Below are 22220 nucleotides of genomic sequence, written 5' to 3' on the forward strand. Positions count from 1 at the left end.
GCAGCAGTATTTTTTTTAGTGTATGTACGTGTGGCATGGGCAGGGTTTTTTTTTTTTGATGGATAAAAACATTATTGGATTTCTGTGAGATTTCCAAGCTGTGTGACCATGTTCCAGAAGCATTCTCTCCTGATGATTCACCCATATCTATGGCAGGCATCCTGAGAGATTGCGAGGTCTGTTGGAAACTAGGCAAGTGAGTGAGGTTTATATATCTGTGGAATAATGTCCAGGTTGGGAGAAAGAACTCTTGTCTGCTTGAGGCAAGTGTGAATGTTGCAATTGCCTAGCTTGATAAGCATTGACTAGTCTTGCAGCTTCAAGGCTTGGCTGCTTCCTGCCTGGGGGAATCCTTTGTTGGGAGGTGATTAGCTGGCCATGATTGTTTCTTGTATGCAATTACCCTGTTTTTGAGTGTTGTTCTTTATTTACTGTCCTGATTTTAGAGTTTTTTAATAATTGTAGCCAGATTTGTTCTTTTTTTCTTTTCATATCAGGAGTTACTCGTGAAACTGCAAGTTGCTTCTGGTGTGAGAGAATTGGTTGTCTGCAAGGATGCTGTCCAGGAAATGCTCAGATTTTTTTTGGTGCTTTGTCACCCTTGTGGGAGGCTTCTCTCATGTCCCCGCATGGGGAGCTGGAGCTGACAGAGGGAGCTCATCCGCGCTATCCCTGGATTCAAACCTCCGTCCTGTCTGTCTTCAGTCCTGCTGGTACAAGGGCTTAATCCATTGCACCACTGGGGGTTCCTATTGATTTTGTTCATGAAACCATGAAAATCAGGGCCAGCTAATCACCTCCCAACAAAAGAAGGCAGGAAGCAGTCAAGCCTTGAAGCTCAAGGCTATTCAATGCTAATCAAGCTGGCTAATTGCAACATTCACACTTGCCTCCAGTAGCGAAGAGTTCTTTCTCCCACCCTGGACGTTATTCCACAGATATATAAACCTCACTCACTTGCCTAGTTTCCAACAGACTTCACAACCTCTGAGGATGCCTGCCATGGATGTGGGCAAAACGTCAGGAGAGAATGCTTTTGGAACCTGGCCATACAGCAACCCAGTGATTCCAGCCATGAAAACCTTCGACAACACAAAAAACATTCTTTTTGTTTGAAATAATATATTGTACCTTAATCACTTTTTTGATTTCACGGTGAAGTCACAGCAGCTGCATGATCTGGTTTGGGAAGGGGAGCGCTTTCTTTCCAGGACACTGGAAAGGAAGCTCCCAAAGTTTGTTGTTTTCTGCCCTCTTTTCAATAAGAAAACTACTGGCAAAGGGTTTAGTATTAACTGTAAGGTGTGAAAGCTTTCTACATGTTGCTAAGAAATGGGAAAATTGGCACAAGCTCCTCTAAATGATTCACTTGGAAGCAGTTTCCTCCCTGATGTAGGCTCCCAAGGTAGGAGAAGGGCCACAAAGCAGGCCTCATGCGGTTTGCAGGTCAAACGCTGAGCATCCCTTGCTTCATGGAAAGGTACAAAAGAGCAATGCTACCTCTGTTTTCTAAATGCCAGAATCTTCTCCCCATTATCCCCTCTTAAAGAATGGATGGGATTTTCACGGTGGTCAGGAAAGGCTGTGATTAAAAGTCAAACTTGGTGGCATATCTTCCCGATTTGGAAGAGAAGTGGCAAATTTCCCACCAGGGAAAGAAACACTGCTTCAAATAAACATTCTGTTCCAATTTTTAGATAATTGGTGCCTGGTTAGAAATGTTAACGTTATTTGGGTAAGTTTTTTGGGCTGTATGGTCATGTTCCAGAAGTATTTTCTCCTGACATTTCGCCTGCATCTATGGCAGGCATCCGTAGAGGTTGTGAGTTAACTTTATTTGGTTAATAAGTTACAGTATATTCAAAAATGTGTAAAGAACCGCCAAATTTTAACAGTGACCCCATTTCTTCTCTGAATTAACAAATTTGCATCTGGTAGTTTCCTCAATGTTCTGACAATGACCCCTGCGCCTTTTTAAGTTGCTCCATCTGAACAGAGATTTCTTTTTTTGATATTTGAAAATGCAGTTGCACCAGTTGGATTTCTACTTGTCCAGGAATCGGGTGCCAACACTGTTGAGAATTTGTTGAATGTGAACATAACCTGTTTCCCCGTAAATAAGACATCCCCTGAAAATAAGACCTAGTAGAGATTTTGCTGAATTGCTAAATATAAGGCCTTCCCCAAAAGTAAGACCTAGCAAAGTTTTTGTTTGGAAGCATGCTCCCCCTGGTGGTCAGAAGCTGCAATACTGTCCCTGCTGTACAAATGGTCCAGAAACTGCTGTGGGAGATTGTTCCAGTCCCCAAATAGTGTGTGGGAGCCAGGGACTTTACAGCCCTTATTTTTTGTGGCCCTCTGTGTGAGGGCCAATATATTTATTATATACTGACATCTACTGTACAGTATATAATAAATGTTCATTTAATCTATATAAATAAAAATGTAATGTTCGTTAGGGGGATTAACAGAACTCAAAAACCACTTGGCGAATTGACACCAAATTTGGACACTACACCCCTAACAGACCAATGAGTGACCATCACTCATAAACTCCTCCCCAAAAACAGCAGAAAGGACTTATACACTCCAAAAAGCTAAATGACAATATAGCGCATGCACGAAAGCGACAGCTCCCAGCATCCCCCAGACCAGGCCCTTTAGGAGAGGAGGATGCTCCAAATGCACTGCTTCAAAGCTGCAAGCTTGCTTCTCCTTGGATTTCTTTGAGAGCATCCCAATCCATACATATTTCCTATTTCCTATTCCTGGACTGTAACTCCCAGCAAGCCTCCAGATAGATAAGATACATAGATTAGATAGAGCTAGATAGTAGGTAGATAGATCAATCAATCAGGAGGACTGCTGGGAGTTACAGTCCAAGAATAGGTAGAGAAGGAAGAAAGGAGAGAAAGAAAAAGGGAGGAGAGGGAAGGAAGGAGAGAAAGAGAGAGAAAAGATTGGCCACAGCAATGCGTGGCGGTACAGCTGGTGGTGTTCAATAAATGTGAATTCTTCTTCATAGAAAAATAGGGCATCCCCTGAAAATAAAACCTAGCACATCTTTGGGGGCAAAAATTAATATAAGACACTGCATTATCTTTGGGGAAACAGGGTAGACGGCTCATGTTGGTCTGACTCTGCAATAGGTTGTTGTAGCTTTTCGGGCTGTATGGCCATGTTCTAGAAGCATTCTCTCCTGATGTTTCGCCTGCATCTATGGCAAGCATCCTCAGAGGTTGTGAGACCTCTTGAGGACGCTTCCATAGATGCAGGCGAAATGTCAGGAGAGAATGCTTCTAGAATATGGCCATACAGCCCGAGAAACCTACAACCCAGTAATTCTGGCCATGAAAGCCTCCGACAATACATTGACTCTGCACTGTTTTTAACAGGATGAATATTCTATTTATTTAACCTTTTATGTACACTTGGGAGTATTTGCTTGCCTGGAACCTAAAAAGAGAGAGTTTTGTTAATGACTAAATGGTTTTGTCACGACGTCAAAAAAACAAAACAAACAAAAACACCAAAAAACAAAAACCCAAACAGCCAAGAAACCAAACTCACTGCACTTGCTAGCACTGTGGAACTTGGAAAAAGGGACAGCTGCTGAGGCTTTCACCTGAAGCAATCCTAGCCTTCATGTTACTGTTTTAAATGTTATGCTAAGTCTGTGAGAGCAGATTTAATTTGAATCGCACCACCATCCTAGTAAAGTCACTGGCCCCTTGGGCTGCAGTCTGAAATGAATTACGATCCACAGTTGAGTGCGTGAAACTACTTTGAGATGGATGGCTGACTTTTCTGCATGATGGGCTGAGCAGCAAGTATGTCGGCAGATTGTTTTGACAACTGTGTTGCACTACGAGTCTCATCATCCAAAGACCAGGTAGCCTGGGAACAGTGGGGGTCATAACCCAACATATCTGTAGGTGTTGTTGTCATGTTATGAGGATCTACGTCTGCTGTGTTGTGACTGCAGCATGGGAAACGTGCAAGTCTTTTGTGTTGGAGGAGCCTCCTGCCTATGACATTCTTCCTTTCTCCAGAAGGAGTTTCCAAGGGTGCCACTGAATAGGACCAATTGGGTTGTTTTGTCAGGACAAGCAATGTCATATGGTTTTTGAATTGCTGATAAAACCTGAATCTGGTTGAAAATACTTGAAACCCATCCCTTTTTACCTGCCTTCTTCAATGCTACCTACCAGAGGTGCTGTTTTGCGAGTGTTTGGAGGCTGCTGCCTTGTGCGCCCCTGCTCTTGAATCCACATAGGAAATCCTTTATTGTTACAATTACATGTGCATTTTGTTTAACTTCATCTGTTGGTTTTAATTACAAAGGAAGTTGTGTGCCTAAAAGGCGGGGGAGTCTCATGTTTTAGTGTGGCGAAGCCAGCTTCAAGGGCCCCGAACCCCCTCCAGCTTGATCTTGCCACATATTTAACTGCCTGCTTGAAGGTTTGGCCCAGAGGCGAAGAAGCCTTGTTTATTAAACACATGATGAACGACAGCAATTCGGTGTTTGGGGCTCTTTGTGTAGAGAGGTGCTGGGAAGCCATGCGGGATTCCTCAGTGGGTCTAGATCAATGGGAAGGGAAAGCAGCCTTTTAGCTGACAGTCTGAACTGATCATTCCACTTGAACATGGCAAGAACATAGCATTTTTGAGTTTTATTTCAGAACACAGAAGCAAGAAGACTATTGTAAACTTCACAGATTCCACTTTATCCACAGGTTATATAGGTAAAGGTAAAAGTTTCCCCCAACCCCAGGAGTTGGTGCTCATCTCCACTTCTAAGAGCTGGCGTTGTCTGTAGACACCTCCAAGGTCACGTGGCCAGCATGACTGCATGGAGCACCGTTAACCTCCCGCAGAAGCGGTACCCATTGATCTTCTCACATTTGCATGTTTTTGAACTGCTATGTTGGCAGAAGCTGGGGCTAACAGCAGCAGCTCACCCCGCTCCCCGGATTCAAACCGCCAACCTTTTGGTCAGCAAGTCCGCAGCTCAGCAGTTTAACCCACTGTGCCACCAGGGGGTTATATACAAAACCATAATTTTGGCTCCTAAACCTGCCCTTGATTTATACACCATTGATTCAGTGAGTCTACTCAGAACTAGCAAATGCATTTGCAACATCGTTTATGTGCCAATATAGCTTGGTCCAAAGTGCCATCTTAAATGTCCCATTTCCAATAGGTTGTGACGAGCTGCTTTGCAACAAGCCATTGTATATGCACTGGCCAGTGTTTACATATGTATCTTCTCTGAAGAGAGACAAAAAAACAAAGAGAGTTTGTTGTGGGGAGAGGGCTCTAACAGAACCATTACGACCTCACTGATTTATGTTGGCAGAAGTTTTCCCTTGGATAGCAATCCACTTTTTCAGATGCCCTGAAGAGACTGTCCTCCAGGGTGGATTAGCCCAGCCTGCCCTGCCAAAGCATCTCTGTTAAAAAGAGAGGAAAGGAAACAGAACCACGTGTTTTGTTGCATTCATTTCAGATTAGTCTGTGGCTTCCATTTCTTCATGCATAAATTCAGCTTCCAGAGCTTGCCATTACCATCCGTCCCAGTTTCATTTTTAAAAACAAGATTAACCTTTTCAATGTTGTCCAAAAGCAAAGTCTAATTGAGGCGGGGGCCATGCCAAATGAGTCTTGACGCTTGTCTCTGTCTGGCTCTTTTGGCTGCCGCCTTTGCAAAATGCCCAGGGCTGGGTGCGCCTCTGGGGCTGTGACCAGACAGGGAGCCTGGTTGAGCAACCCTTCTTCCAAATGCACAACAGTTGTTCTTTTCTCTTCTCCTGGTCTGATAGAGCCTTCCCTTTGCCCTGCTGCTCTTCTACTTCCAAAGCTTCATACTTTGGCAAATAAAGGAATTTGTGGAGCAGTAAGAAAGAAACAGAGATTGTCTTCCTTGCATTGGGGAAGCAAGTGGTTGCCTTGGTGGGACTGCATTACTCCAGGTAATGCATGCAAGTTTGGTCCAGATCCATCATCGTTTGGGTTCATAGTGCACTCTGGATATAGGTGAACTACAACTTCTATAAATCCCTCCAAAAACCTCCAGTATGTTTTGTTGGCCATGGGAGTTCATTGTGCCAAGTTAGTTCTAGGTGCATCATTGGTGGAGTTCAGAGTGCTCTTAGATTGCATGTGAACTATATATCCCAGTTCTTACAACTCCTATAAATCATGGTGAATTCTCCCCAAACCTCTCTAGTATGTTCAGTTGCTGATCAATTCCTCTGTTTGCTGTGTGCCATAGAAAAGAATAGGAAAGGGTTACAGGAGAGGCAGTGGGCGGGGTCATCAAAATTCCACACCAATGGAGAGAGTTGGATACACTGAGATGTCTGTGGTGGAGGAAACACATAAAATCTAAGATGAAATGGTCCTCGTATGAAAGATTTCACTTGGGTAGTGGGCAGTATGGTGTGTGTGGAGGACATTGGCAGGGCTCTTGGACATGTTCACGGCACTCGCTATAACCTGCAATGTCACTGGAGGGAAGGCCTTTGGTCTCCTGAGTAGTGGGAGCTATAGCTGTTTGTGGAGGCAAGAGCTTGTCTGTGTAAGTGGACACCCCAGCCACACACACACACACACATTTTTACTTTTATTATGTGCATAGATATCAAATGAAGCTGTGGAGAGGCAACCAGCTTTGAAAAGTATGTTCAGTCTCTGGTGTTGTTAAGCCAACATCAAATTAAAAACATATTTTAGGCAGAGTGGCAAAATATCCATTTGGAGGCATTAGTCCTTGTTGGCATGGTACATTAGTCCTCTTACAATTATCATTTCATGTCTCTGAGTAAATCACCTGTCCTGATTTCTAGGTTAATGGTTGTTATATCTCTGGGAACTCCATGTTTACCTCTATAGAATTTGACAGAGCAGTACTTAATATTTTCAGACTACAGCACAAAAAGTATCTGTAAATGGGGAGTTTTCAAAGTGTTGGCTTTCTACAGTTGCAGTCACGTAATGCTCCAGCATTGAAAATGTGGGAACCACGTCTGCTTCAGAGAATGTTCTTGCCTCTCTCAGAAACCTTGTGGCTCCTTCACAGGTATAAACATGATCTGTATGGGAGCTCAGTCACACTTTTTAAATGCTCACTGCCTTCTCTTTATCCCCACATCCACCCCAAGTTTGTTCTTTGTGTAGCTGTGCATCAGGCCTTTCTCTGAATGAGAGAGGCAGCAGGATAACAAAACGCTTCCACTGGGCAAAATGGGATTGACTTGAGAGTGACCCCTCTGAGGGCATCCCAACCTCCATTAATTGCGGAAAGCTGGTCATAGAATCATAGAGTTGGAAGAGACCTCGTGGGTCATCCAGTCCAACCTATTGGCTTTTTTAGCTGCTGCATGATATTGTTGGCTCATGTTCACCTTCCTGTCCACAAGGACTCCAAGATCTTTTTCACACGTACTGCTCTCGATCCAGGCATCGTCCCCCGTTCTGTATCTTTGCATTTCACTTTTTTCTGCCAAAGTGGAGTATCTTGCATTTCTGCTCCTATCTTCTGGGGTATTAGCTCTCTTTCTCCCAAATTCTGATATAGCAGTGATAGGAAATGTCATGCCGGGGATTGGCTGTGTGGAACTGGTGGCCCCTAATATGTGGACTCCAGCACCCATCACTCTTAGGATCCTACTTGGGTCTGATGGAACATAGGTGTAAACTCCAGTTTTGATTTAACAACATATGTCACAACTTGTCTTCTTTTACTTTCAGATAGGCAGCCTTCCCTATTTTTTGAGGTTAGGGGCACAGGGCCATCACAAAAGTGGATGAACCACAAATTAAAACAAAAATGGTCTGAGATAACACCTATCTAGGAATCTCTGGGTCCCCAAGCATGACTCTGTGGTCAGCATTAATACTAGAGGTGTTGTTTCCTGGAATCTTTAGGTCTTCCAATGTGACTCAATGGTCAACTTTCAGGAATCTCTAGGCCCTCACATTGGACCTTGAAAATCCTAGAAAGAGCATGTTAATCAAATCAGTTAATAATTAGATCCATAAAAGTCAGACCTACAAATGTGGAGAAGTAAAAACCTCTGTTGCCTTTCATTGGTATGAACAATGGCTGTCAAAAATCCTTGCCCTTAATTCTGTTGATTCATTAGCACCCCCTTTTTTTACTGTGAGGATACTTGGTTGAAGTTCTCCTCTGACAATCCGAGTCCCCTCAGGGAGATAGGTCGGGATATAAATAAAGTCTCATTACTATGATACTGACTTTTATATTGCAGAATGCTTAGATAACTATGTCACTCAAGGGATTCTGGCAGGAAGAGCTTGTGATATCATTGAACCCAAGGGAGTAAATCCTCAACAGATGTTTTTCCACCTACCAAACTGTTAAATGTACCTGAATGTTGTTGAACATCACAGGTTGGCCAGTTTTGAAAAAAGTGGACAATCTTGTGGTTTTGGCTTTGACTGCCTTCAAAACTTCCCAACAGTATTTGGCTTTAAACAAACTTAGGAAAGAATACCTTCCAGCAGTGGTTCCCAACCTTTTTGTGACCAGGGACCACCTGACCAGAGGCCACCTTGACCAGGGACCACTTCCCCCAGGGACCACCTTGATCAGGGACAACTCTCCAACATTAGTACCAAAAGAATTATGAATCAGTTTTTGGTCAACTATAGATTCGGTTTGGTTATTTGGGGTGCTGATTCAGAAAATTGCATTGGATAGACCACATCTGCTCTAGTTTCTGATACAGAGCATATGCCATCCAGTAGTCGCCATCTGCTCACCCACAGAAAACCATATTTAATAAGCCTCTGAGGGTTTCATGAGACCAATCACTCTCATTGTAACTGTGTAGTAATGATGAGGCCGTGGACCATATTTTAGTTCTTGCGAACTACTGGTGGTCCACTACTCCCTTACAAGGTTGACCACAAGAATGATATTTTTAAATGGTTTAATATCTTGACATGATTAAAAATATTTGAAACATGATAGGGTTTCACAAAACTTGCTATGTTTTTCAAGTGTCAGCACCAGGCACAGGAACTAAGAAGTGGATTTTCTCCTTTGATGCCCATCAGGCCAAAGCCTGGGTGAGATTCGGAAGGCCTGAAGGGAAAGAAATAAACATAAGCATTACTTTTCTTCAAAGGATATGCCAGTTGTGAAGATGCTGCTGATTAAAGAAATAAATGAGTGTTTGTGCCTTAAAGTCACACGTCTAGTTATGCTGAACCCCTGGATTTTTTTTTCCGTGTCAGGCGCGACTTGAGAAACTGCAAGTTGCTTCTGGTGTGAGACAGTTGGCTGTCTGCAAGGACGTTGCCCAGGGGACGCCCAGATGTTTTCATGTTTTATTGTCCTTATGGGAGGCTTCTCTCATGCCTCTGTAATGGGGAGCTGGAGCTGATAGAGGGAGCTCATCTGTGCTCTCCCCAGATTCGAACCTGCGACCTGTCAGTCTTCAGTCCTGCCAGTGCAAGGTTTTACAGGGTTTTGTTTTAGGAAACCCTATATTTCCTAAAACACTACTCCGTTCCTTCATCTGAAATATAGGCTACTGCAACTGTAGGTAGGATTAATCCAAGCAATGCTATAGGTCACCATGTTTCCATCTGCACCAACTGCACATGGATAGGTACAAACAGGAGAGACTAGTTAGGAGGAGTTAAAATTAACCTTCATCCCCACTAATATGTGAGTGCAATGGGGTGTACTGGCATGATTTCAGTTGCTAAACGAGAACTAGAAAACTCAGACTGAAAGAATTCTTGCTTGCAACCTCTGGCTTTTTTATTACAAAAGGACAATTTGGAAGCAATGGACCCTCAACGCCTTCGGATCAAAGAGATGGAAGCGAAGGCAATTAGAAAGGCCTGCTGTGCCTTATCCCTTGCGCCCAGGTCTCCCCCATGGCTGGGGAAGCGAATGCCGTGGCCGCATGGGGAGTTCACTGAAAGCAGGGGAGAGAAGACCTCTAGCAACTGCCACGGTCTCTTAAAAGGATTACGGCACGCACACGAAGGTGCAGCCGCAGACTCCTGAAACACACACGGCATGCGCCGGAGGACAATAACCAAGGCGGTCTAGTCTCTGGGGTGCTCTTCTCCCCCCTTTAAGCCCTTGAAAAAAAATAAAAGAAGGCCTGAAGCCACATATCCCTGAAGCCACATCGAGAAGATACAGAAAAGCTGTAAAGCTTCTCACAATACCACTGAGCGGATTGTCTGCGGCTGGAAGTGTGAGTTAAGAGCAGCTCCGGAGATGCCAGACAGCTCAGCTGATAGGAACGCCGTCGTATTTGAGGGCTTGCTTCCATCAAGAGAGGGCTTACTGCAGGCGTTATAGGAAAACCCTATGTTTTCCATTACAAGGGAAAAATATCAGGGCAAGAAATGTGAGATCCCTTTAACCCCTCTTTCTGCAGCTTACTTTAAAAAAAGGTGTTTGAAGCCTCCTGTCTATACCTCACCCTTTCACTTTGTGTTACTCCTATGGGGTGAAGTTTAAGGCTTTTTCGACTATGTAAGAAATTAAACCATGTAAAGTGAAGGTAAAGATTTCCCCTTGACATTAAGTCTAGTCGTGTCTGACTCTGGGGGGTGGTGCTCATCTCCATTTCTAAGCTGAAGAGCCGGCGTTGTCCGTAGACACCTCCTAGGTCATGTAGCCAGCATGACTGCATGAAGCACCTTTACCTTCCCAGAGTGTTTTCCGAATGAAGCAGAGAGTGTTTGAGGACTGGGATATCCGTAGGGATATCACGGTGCTTGTTTATAAAGCCATTGTCCTCCCAATCCTGCTAGACGTGGACTATCTACAGCAGGGGTCTTCAAACTAAGGCCCGGGGGCCGGATACGGCCCTTCAAGGTCATTTACCTGGTCCTCACTCAAGGTCAACCTAAGTCTGAATCATCTTGAAAGCACACAACAACAACAACAATACTATCTCATCAGCCAAAAGCAGGCCCACATTTCCCATTGAAATACTAGTAAGTTTATATTTGTTAAAATTGTTCTTCGTTTTAATTATTGTATTGCTTTTAAGTTTTTTTGCACTACAAATAAGATATGTGCAGTATGCATAGGAATTCATTCATGTTGTTTTTCAAATTGTAATCTGGCCCTCCAACAGTTTCAGGGACTGTGCCCTGGCCCTCTGTTTAAAATGTTTGAGGACCCCTGATCTACAGACGTCACATGCAACTCCTGGAACGATTCCATCAGCGCTGCCTCCGAAAAATCCTGCAAATCTCTTGGGAAGACAGGCGGACAAATGTCAGCATGCTGGAAGAAGCAAAGACCACCAGCACTGAAGTGATGGTCCTCCGCTATCATCTCTGCTGGACCGGCCACATTGTCCGGATGCCTGGCCGTCTCCCAAAGCAGCTGCTCTACTCCGAACTTTAACAACAGAAAACAGAATGTTGGTGGGCAGGAAAAGAGATTTAAAGATGGGCTCAAAGCCAACTTTTAAAAACTCTGGCATAGACACTGAGAACTGGGGAGCCCTGGCCCTTGAGCGCTCCAGCTGGAGGTCAGCTGCGATCAGGAGTGCTGTAGAATTTGAGGAGGCACGAATGGAGGGTGAAAGAGAGAAACGAGTCAAGAGGAAGGTGCGTCAAGCCAACCCCGACGGGGGCCGCCTTCCACTTGGAAACCGATGCCCTCACTGCGGGAGAACATGTGGATCAAGAATAGGGCTCCACAGTGTACCTATGGACCCACCACCAGTACACTGATCTTGAAAGACAATCCTACTCGGACAACAAGGGATTGCCTAAGCAAGTAAGTAAGTTTACCTTCCCGCAGAAGCGGTACCTATTGATCTACTCACATTTGAACTGTTGGGCTGACAGAAGCTGGGGCTAACAGCGGGAATTCGAACTGCCAACTCCCCGAATTCGAACTGCCAACCTTTTGGTCAGCAAATTTAACAGCTCAACGGTTTAACCCACTGCACCACCAAAGGGCTTGTATTAAACCATGTATTAGGAATTCAAAACACACACAGACAAAGGAATACAGAGATCGTCAACATTTCCAAAGGCTCAAAACACAGCCAGGGTCATCAGTCAAAATGGCCATTCTTTTAGGAAACCTTATGATTTTGAATGTTTAATGGACAAGCGGCGGGCACCCTGAACAATTCCTACGCACTTCTTTCTTCTAAGCAGGGAGTCTAATGGAGGCCCTGTTGATGGATGTATGTGCACTGGACCCTCTCCTGCTCCATTAGCAATCAATTCCTGATCAATACTGGAAAAGCTTTTATCTGTTTCCGTCAACTGGATGTTGCCATGACCTTTCCTGAAAGCGCGATGTGTCAGATGGGGCCAAGGTTCAGGCTGACCCCATCTGACCTGTCAATAAGCAGACGCACTTGATAGCCCAACAGCCCAGTTTGCTTCCTGTTTGCAATTTCACAAGGCAGACAACCAGCGACTTTATTACTTGAATCTATTGTTAGTTAACCACAAATCTAATGAAGCTTTACAGAAATGATGCACAAAGAGCTTGGAAAGAGTTACAAGTAATGTAGTTACCTTGAGTCAGAGAGCTTTCTGGAGGTGCATTTTAAAAGAAATGTACTGACTTGCATTGTATTAAGTGAAAACAGGTAACTGAAAGTGATGAAAAGGTAATGATCATTAACAGCAAACCCTGCAAGGAATTACAGGAAGACTCCAAGTTACAAACATCCAACTTACAAATGACTCAGAGTTAAAAACAGGCTGAGACTACAGGAAGTGAGAGAAATCTGTTGTTGAAGGCTTTCATGGCCAGAATCATTGAGTTGCTGTGAATTTTCTGGGCTGTCTTGCCATGTTCCAGAAGCATTCCCTCCTGACATTTCACCCACATCTATGGCAGGCATCCTCAGAGGTTGTGAAGTCTATTGGAATCTAGACAAGTTTGGTTTATATATCTGTGGCATGTCCAGAGTGGGAGAAAGAACTTTTGTCTGTTTGAGGCAGGTGTGAAAGTTGCAATTGGCCACCTTGATTAGCATGGAAAAGCCTTGCAGCTTCAAAATCTGGTTGCTTCCTGCCTGGGGGAATCCTTTGTTGGGTGGTCTTACCTGGCCTTCATTGTTTCCTGTATGGAATTCTTGTGTTTTCTGAGTGTTGTTCTTTATTTACTGTCATGATTTTAGAGTTTTTAATACCGGTAGCCAGATTTTATTCATTTTCATGGTTTCCTCCTTTCTATTGAAATTGTCCACGTGCTTGTGGATTTCAGTAGTCTGACATGGTGATTGTCAGAGTGGTCCAGCATTTCTGTGTCCAGGTTGGTTCACTAGGTGCTTTGCTATGGCTGACTTCTCTGGCTGGATTAATCTACAGTGCCTTTTGTGTTCCTTGATTCGGGCAATGCTGCTGTATTTGGTGGTCCCTATGTAGACTTTGCCACAGCTGCATGGTATATCGTAGACTCCTGCAGGAGATAATGCTTCTGGAACATGGCCATACAACACGGAAAACTCACAGCAACCCTGAGAGTAAACTGTCCCTAGAAAAGGAAATCCACTCCTGGAAGAGTTATCATTATGGGGGGAAAGGGTCTCCACTGAAGCTTTCTCCCCAATCCTTGTTTCCATAACAAGCCAAACATTTTAAATTCTTACAGGTGAAATCTTCTGAACAGGGGCACAGGCAGCAAAGGAAACACCACAGAGGTGTTTACCCTTCTCTATGCCATCCAAACCTATGTATATGTCTGGATTTACACTTCAAAAATCATAGAATCATTGAGTTGGAAGAGACCTCATGGACCATCCAGTCCAACTCCCTGCCAAGTAGCAGGAAAAGCACCCCTAACAGATGGCCATCCAGCCTCAGCTTAAAAGCCTCCACAGAAGGAGCCTCCGCCACACTCCAGGACAGTGAGTTCCACTGCTGAACAGCTCTCAGTCAGGAAATTCTTCCTAATGTTCGGGTGGAATCTCCTTTCCTGTAGTTTGAAGCCATTGTTTCACATCCTAGCCTCCAGGGCAGCAGAAAACTGAGAGGAGACACGATGAGGGTTATGGATCAAAAGGTGAGGGGAAGTCCTCCCTATGACTTCTCCTCACCTCTTGATCCATAGCCCTCATCGTGTCTCCTCTCAGCCTTCTTTTCTGCAGGCTAAACATGCCCAGCTCTTTAAGCCGCTCCTGATAGGGCTTGTTCTCCAGACCCTTAATCATTTGATTCGCCCTCCTCTGGACACATTCCTCACAACCTCTGAGGATGCTTGCCACAGATGCAGAGAAACGTTAGGAGTTAATGCTTCTAGAACATGGCCATACAGCCCGAAAAACCTACAACAACCCAGACATTCCAGCTTGTCAGCATCTCCCTTGTCCTTGTCCTGACTTCAACTTAAGAACAAACCTACAGAACCTATCTTGTTTATGACTTGTGGGCTGCCTGTACTGTTTAAACACAGTAACTATTATTTCCCTTGGAAACATGCAAGTTCTCAAGCTCTGGATAGAAAAGCTTTAAGTAAGGTTTTCTTCACTCTTAACTGAAGTAAAAAGGAAAGCCAGCGTTGTGAGGACAAAGTGAGAGGGTGCCCAAGATGAGAGGCGCATCCTCCTCTGGGTTAGGACTTCCTTTTCAATGGAAAGGAGGAACTCATTCAAGAAAGCAAGCAAGCAACCCTAGCGGATATTACCTGTTTGAGCCCGGCAACAGGATGACGCAGAGCGTGTGGTTTGGCAAGCGCTGGAAAAGCTTTTTGATTTTGCGATCCAATGCTTTCATTTGTTTTTGAACTTCTTGCTCCTATGTGGGTATAACACGAAAACAAATCAGGAGGGAAAAAGCAAACCACCGACTAGAATACAATCTGAAGTGTTGGAGATACAGCAGCTGCATTGGCTTTTAGACACCAATATGAAACAATTTTGGGCTGCAATTCCCCAAATCCTGCATGTTGGTGTTTGAGACCTGGAACCTGAAATGGATCAAAGACATCCCAGGTGATCCAGTGCTCTGCTTCTTAAACTGTGGGTCCTGACCCCAAATGGGACACCTTCTACTCCATCAACTTGCTGGACTGGCTACGTTGTTCGAATGCCCGATCACCATCTCCCAAAGCAGTTACTATACACCAAACTCAAGAACGGAAAACAGAATGTTGCAGGACAGAAAAAGAGAATTAAAGATGGGCTTAAAGCTAGTCTTAAAAACTGTAGCACAGGCACTGAGAACTGGGAAGCCCTAGTGGTTGAGCGAAACTAACGAGGTCAGCTGTGACCAGCACTGCTGCAGAATTCAAAGAGGCACGAATGGAGGGTGAAAGGAGAAATGTGCCAAGAGGAAGGAGCATCAAGCCAACCCTGACTGGGACTGCTTTCTACCTGGAAACCAATGCCCTCACTGTGAAAGAACATGCGGGTCAAGAATAAGGCTCCACAGTCACCTACGATACACCATCAAGACACTGCACTTGGAAGGCTATCATACTCAGACAACAAAGGATCCCCTAAATAAGTAAGTAAGTACCTATAGTTTAATGTTGCAAAAAAATTGGCAGCAGGAAAAAGAACCTAGATATTTACTGTATGGTATTTGAATTGTTTAGCAAAAATGTGCAGACTCTGAAGAAAATGCTTCAGCTGTACTTCATAAAAATCAGGTTGATTTTATCAGTAAATGTTTGATTTTTATTCCTGCAGTTGGGGAAAACTCCCTTGGGTGGAAAAGTTAAGAAAAACTGATCTAGTGAACTTCAGAGGAATAGAGGATGCCTGTTACAAACCTCACCAAGGCAAAGGATGGCTGGGCTTCCTGCAGATGAGCCTCAAGGCCTGATGGTGGTTCTGCTAACTTGCTGCCCGTTGCACTGATCTGCAATGCCCACTGGTGCAAGTGGGGAGGGGTCAGGGCCCACCGGCCCCGGAGGTCGCTGCCTTGGGCCTCATGTTCCTCTATGGCTGTAAGCGCATTGGCAGCACTTTGTGGCGTCTTGAATTCTAAGGAAGAACAAAACAAATGGCCTGGAAATTGCTTCCCCCACAGCACTTGAACAAAAAGCAAAACTAGACTTCTGATCAGAAATGATGCTTCACTCTTGCTTCATTTTCTTATTTGTGCCCACAAGTGTTAAGTGTGTCTATGTATGTATGTATATACAAATACATACATACATACACACACACACACCCCATATAATGATGATGATGATGACACAATATGAGGAATTAAAGATTCTCTGCTTCTTAAACAAAGACTCTGGCACAAACCAGTAAAGGTGGTCCCAGTGGTGATTGGCACACTGGGTACAGTGCCTAAAGACCTTGGCCTGCACTTAAACACAATTGGCGCTGACAAGATTACCATCTGCCAGCTGCAAAAGGCCACCTCACTGGGATCTGCACGCATTATTCGGCGATACATCACACAGTCCTAGACATTTGGGAAGTGTCCAACGTGTGATCCTATACAACAGCCAGCAGAGTGTCTGCTGTGAACTCATCTTGTTGTGTTTCTAATAATAATAATAATAAAAACAATAACAACAACAACTTTATTTTTATATCCTGCAACCACTTGAGGAGGCTTACAAGCGGGACCAAGCCCAATAACAACAAAGTTAGACAAATAAAAACACATTAAAAACACAATAAACGTATGACAATTTAATTACACAGTTAAAACAGTAAAATATTAAAACATCATTAAAATAAATCAAAGTATTCGTTCAGTCGGAGACGACTGAACGAATGAACAACAACAACATGTATAGTAATAATAATAATAATAATAATAATAATAATAATAACTTTATTTTTCTACCCTATGGAGACAACTACCATAAGACATGGTCAAACTGTAAATATGACAAGGGAATGGGATAGTGCAAATTGTAGCTAAGGAACAGGGCATGGGATAAAAGTGCAGTGCTGTGTCATTGATTGCAGACCATGGGGCTAGACCAGTGGTTCCCAACCTGTGGTTCATGGACCACCAGTGGTCCGCAAGAACTAAAATATAGTCCACGGCCTAACTGTTAGAGCGACTGGTCTCATGAAACCCTTTTATCATGTTGAGGCTTATTAAATATGGTTTTCTGTGGGCAAGCAGATGGCGACTACGGGATGGCATATGCTCTGTATCAGAAACTGGAGCTGATATGGTCTATCCAATGCAATTTTCTGAATCAGCACCCCAAATAACCAAACTGAATCTAAAGTTGACCAAAAACTGATTCGTAACCCTTTTGGTACTAATGTTGGAGAGTGGTCCCTGGTCAAAGTGATCCCCCTGGTCAAAAAATATAATAATATACCAAAATGTGTAGATGCTCAGATTCCACTACATCCTATGGTTAAATGGCATTCCTAATATAAAAAATGATTTTTAAATGGGAGTGGGAATATTTTCAAGTTGTGGATAGTTGAATTGGTGGATACAGAATCCATGGATTCAGAGATCCAGCTTTACAGGGCATAAGAATCAAACCAGGGTTCCTAGTTTCATGATCCAATTTCTAACATTGCTTTTGTGCTTGGCTTTCCAAGCACTTTGCACCTCTTGTTCATACTGTACTTACTCAGAAAACAGTAATTTCGACTTTTGCCTGTTCTGGGATCCCTTGGCAGAAAAACAGATGCTAAGTCTTTCAAATAACCCAACTCTTGCTGCAGATCTGCCTCCCGCTGAGTCTTCCTCAGTCCTGCCAAGTAAATGACACTTTCATTGTCCGCATCTTTCTCCAGCTCTTTCAGAAGCATCTCACAATCCAAGGTGCTCTCCGTGACGGGTCTCTGAACCTGGAGGCATCAAACAGAAACAGGCCACATCCAGAGATCTTTACACAGAGCAGCTTCCTAAGAGTCCATCCCATTAGAAGTAGCAAAAACAGGAAAGGAATACCAGAGGCAGAAATAGCATGAAAGGAATATGAAAAAGAAGATCAAGTCAATATGTTTCAGCAAACATCTTATCCAAAGTGAAGACATGGACGTGTGAAATGAAACGTCCAGGACAAGTAAGTGTTGGATATGTAAACAAAATTAATTTTTAACAGAGTCCAACTAAAAAATTCAGAATGCACCCATAGGTGACTTTTGCTTTCACTTTTGCTCTTATGAGTTCAATTTAAATCAATCAATCTATCTATCTATCTATCTATCTATCTATCTATCATGTTGTTGAAGGCTTTCATGGCTGGAATCACATTTTGTTTTCCATGTCAGGAGCAACTTGAGAAACTGCAAGTCGCTTCTGATGTGAGAGAATTGGCCATGTGCAAGGCTGTTGCCCAGGAGGTGCCCGGGTGTTTTGATGTTCTACCATCCTTGTGGGAGGTTTCTCTCATGTCCCCGCATGAGGAGCTGGAGCTGATAGAGAGAGCTCATCCGCCTCTCCCCGGATTCGAACCTGCGACCTGTCGGTCTTCAGTCATGCCGGCACAGGGGTTTAACCCACTGCGCCACCGGGGGCTCCAATTTGTACCCTGCCTTTCTTGATGGAAGCTTAAGGTGGTGTTACAGGGTTCTCGTCCTCTTCACTTTGTCTTCACAACCCTGTGAGGTAGGTCAGCCTCAGAGAGAGTTTGTTGTTTTGCTGTTCTGTGCCTTCAAATCTGTTCCAACTTATGGTGACCCTAAGTCAAACGTATTATGGATTTTTAAAAGCAAAATGTGCCTAGACAGGAGGGCATCCCATCTCAGGCCAGCCACAGGAAGAAAGGGCAGGCAAACCAAAGGTTCTGGAATGAAGCAACTGAGTCAGATGAAGCAGGGCAGGATGACTGCTTGTAAAGACAGGAGAGAAGTTAGCAGTGTACTCAGCATCACTCTCCTTGGGAGCATCAGCCCTGGCCTTGTCTTACTCAACTGTTGAGTAGGCCTACCCTGTCTGGCATAAATATGCCTATATGAAGCAGGTGAATATAGCACTAAATGAGACATGTAGAATAATCACGCAATGTCTCAAACCTACACCTGTTGATAGACTTTATAAGCTAGCTGTCATTCCCCCCCCCCCCCAAAAGTGTGACTGCAAGTTGCTGCCAAGTGCGAGATAAATAAGGTTGAAAACTGAAAACCACCCACTATATGTCTAGCAGCCTTCTCCTGCTTCTTCCTCTCCAAGGAGAAGTTTCATGAGAACCACAACTACTCTAAATGTTCCTTCAGCAACAGCAAGAATATCCCTGTGGGCAGCAAAATCAGGCAATTTTAACTGGATCCCCCCCCCCCTCCCCACGAGGCTCTTCCTCCAGCATGAATGAGCAATTTGGAAGTCCCTGAACAGACTCAGAAGCGAATTGGGAAGATCAAAAGACAACCTGGCAAAATGGCACAACCTAGAAGAATCTTCCACCTTGTGCAACTGTGGAGCAGAACAAACAACTCCACGCCTGTATGCTTGCCCACAATGCCCTGCCTCATGCACAGAGGAAGAACTGTTTAAAGCTACAGACAATGCAGTTGCTGTTGCCCATTTTTGGTCTAAAGCTATCTAGCAGCTTGTGATCCCTTTATTTTATCAGTTTTAAATAAACTATATTTTATGCAATGCTTTTGACAGGAAATAAATAAAAAGCTGCTGCAGAGACAAAAGCAGCATAAAAGTTTTACCTTGACTGGAGAGCCACCAATTTCTGCCCCGTTTAGACTCTCCACAGCAAGCTGAGCAGCTTCTAGGACTTCATACTGGATACAGATGTGTGGCTTTGGAAAAGAAAAGGTTGTTTTGTTCAGGAAATTGTAGTCTCCTAAGTAACTTTTCTATGTTCTGGGGAAGGCAGCAATACAGTGCTCCAAAGCCCAAAATTAAGAAAGAAAATACAAGGCTAGAAAGAGGCTGAGAGTCTTGCAGAGTCTACTTTTGTCCAGCTGTTTACCTCCGATGTGTCTGGAATGATCCTTATTGACTGAATGTGGCCATACTTCTTAAAGATTTTCTTCAGAGGCTTCAGACATATGTCTTTACCAAATGGGCCTGCATAGATTGTCTGCAGGTTGGCCAGCTTGGTCCTCATCTAAGGAAAGAAATACAGAGGAGGGAAGCTTTCTGTTGTGACTACTTGTTAAAAACCAACCAACTAAACCATCCCACTTGGCCTCAGAAATCCTTTCCGGCCTACAATTAATCACCCAGAGCTACTTGGAGGTCCCAAACTATCTTCTATCCACCTGAAGTATATGGTAGTATAGATTCTAGTATATGGTAGCATAGGGACTGTAAGGGTCATCTTGTCCAAATCTGACCATGTAAGATTACAGAAGTATAGGATAAGCGTTCCTAATCTGGGAAATATGAAATGGTCGCCATCACATGCTCCCACCTGGAGGAAGACACGAGGTTGGAGAGAGATACGAGGATCTATGAAATAGCAGGAAGGAGAATACATAAAAATGGCAGGAGGCATGGATACCCAACATATTTCATTATGTATATGCAAATATTCCAAATCTGAAAACAGATTGAACAGGTGACCAAGCATGTAGAAAGAAGACATACAGTAGTAATGGGCAGGGTCGGCCCTAGGTAATTTTCAAGTGTAAACAAATAGTATTTTGCCCCCCGCCCCTGCAAGCCACTCCAGCTACATCTCCCGGCGGCACCTCAAGATCTTCACTGCCCCACTCGTCCAGGCCCCGGCCATTGCCAATAACAGCAGCAGCAATGCCTCATCCGCCGCCTCAGCCACAGCAGCCACCGGGCCAGGCCCGCAGTCCCAAGCCCCCAACCCCGCCCCCATGGCTTCCTCCGGCGGCGACTTCTACCTGCATTGCCTGGGAAATAATGGCCACTGCAGCTGCCCTGAGTGTGAGTAGGAAGGAAGGAGGACGGGTGCGTGTATGTGTTTCTGTATGTCAGGAAGGGAGGGAGACACGGGGGCACACGTGAGGGATGGATGGATGCCAGACCCGCCCCCTCCTGCCCCCATGCCCCTGAGGCCTCTCTGGAGGCTTCCTGAAGAGAGCCTCCTCTCGTGCAAAAGGAGGCGTGGAGGGCAGTCACAGCAGCCCAGGCCTCCCTCCTCCATGCTCCTTCCTTCTTTTTTCACCGGGGGCGCCTCAAGAGCACCCCTCGGGGATTCGCGCTATATGCAAATGCGTATCTTGCCTATTGCTTCAGCCGCCCCTGGTAGTGGGAGATTTCAACTGTTCTGATATTTGTTGGAAAATAAGTTCTGCTAAGAATATAAAGTCCAATGAATTCCTCACTTGCCTTGAAGACAGTTCGATTGTTCAGAAGGTGAAAGAGGCAACAAGGGGATCTGCTAATTTAGACTGGACCCTCGCCAACACAGTTTACCTCTGAACTTACTTTTGCAATGAGGTCAGATGTATCATGCTTTGAATCCAGACCAAACTGAATCACACTGAAGGAGGATGTGGGCACCTCTTCCAAGGCTCTCTGGAGAATCTAAATCAGGACAACATTAAATATGAAACATCCAAGCTCAGGTATTGTTGTATCCTTCTACTGAACATCAGGATCCTTGGAAAACTAGAGTCCACCTGCAACTTGTGCAGAGTCCTCCAAATATGCAAAAACAATAAATACAATCCATTTCTATGGCAGAGCCTCTTAGGCCTAATATTACAAGTTAATGGTGTTTTGAGTTTCATTGTGGAAGCAGGAAGAAGGAATAAATAGTAAAGGAATGTCAAGTAAAGACATATTGAAACAATTTCTCACTGTCCATGCAATGAAATTGTATTTTAAAAACTTTGAAATTCACCATAATATCTCAATTTATTCTCAACTATCACTAAAACACAGGATATTATCAAAACGTGGCAATACATAAAACTCATATTTCAATAATACAAACTGTTTGCGTTACAACAGAACTAGAGTGCACCGTAGTGCAGCAGTAGGCCTAAATTAAGGCATAACATAAAATAACATATAAGTATTTAATGCAGTGGTTCCCAATCTTTTTTTGACCGGGACCACATTGACCAGGGATCACTATCCATATTAGTACTAAAAGGGTTACAAAATGGTTTTTGGTCAACTTTAGATTTGGTTTGGTTATTTGGGGTGCTGATTCAAAAAATTGCATTGGATAGACCACATCAGCTCTAGTTTCTGATACAGAACATATGCCACCCAGTAGTCGCCATCTGCTCACCCACAGAAAACCATGTTTAATAAGCCTTGGCACTGTAAGAGGGTTTTGTGATACCAGTTGCTCTCATTACAACGATGTAGTAATGGTGAGGCTGCGGATCAAATCGATGAGGTTAGGAACCACT

The 22220-nt window shown here is 44.1% G+C and overlaps 1 protein-coding gene across 3 annotated transcripts in view; it reads right to left on the bottom strand.

The window, feature by feature from the left end:
• Nucleotides 1–8940: 8940 nt before the first annotated feature.
• Nucleotides 8941–22220, bottom strand: part of LOC137095535 (RNA exonuclease 5-like) — a 44258-nt gene continuing 30978 nt past the window's right edge. For 2 of the 3 annotated variants that reach the window (XM_067462311.1, XM_067462310.1), the window contains exons 14-20: nucleotides 21283–21381; nucleotides 19850–19987; nucleotides 19584–19676; nucleotides 17549–17768; nucleotides 15760–15968; nucleotides 14666–14775; nucleotides 8941–9112 (exon numbers count right to left, since the gene is read on the bottom strand). In XM_067462311.1, coding sequence (XP_067318412.1) covers nucleotides 9031–9112; nucleotides 14666–14775; nucleotides 15760–15968; nucleotides 17549–17768; nucleotides 19584–19676; nucleotides 19850–19987; nucleotides 21283–21381 — 951 coding nt within the window. In that variant the 3' untranslated portion in view covers nucleotides 8941–9030. Of the gene's footprint in view, nucleotides 9113–14665; nucleotides 14776–15754; nucleotides 15969–17548; nucleotides 17769–19583; nucleotides 19677–19849; nucleotides 19988–21282; nucleotides 21382–22220 lie in introns of those variants that run through there. The other variant, XM_067462312.1, reaches the window with a different exon arrangement.

Source organism: Anolis sagrei, chromosome Y, assembly GCF_037176765.1.
Source record: "Anolis sagrei isolate rAnoSag1 chromosome Y, rAnoSag1.mat, whole genome shotgun sequence".
Lineage (NCBI taxonomy): Eukaryota > Metazoa > Chordata > Lepidosauria > Squamata > Dactyloidae > Anolis > Anolis sagrei.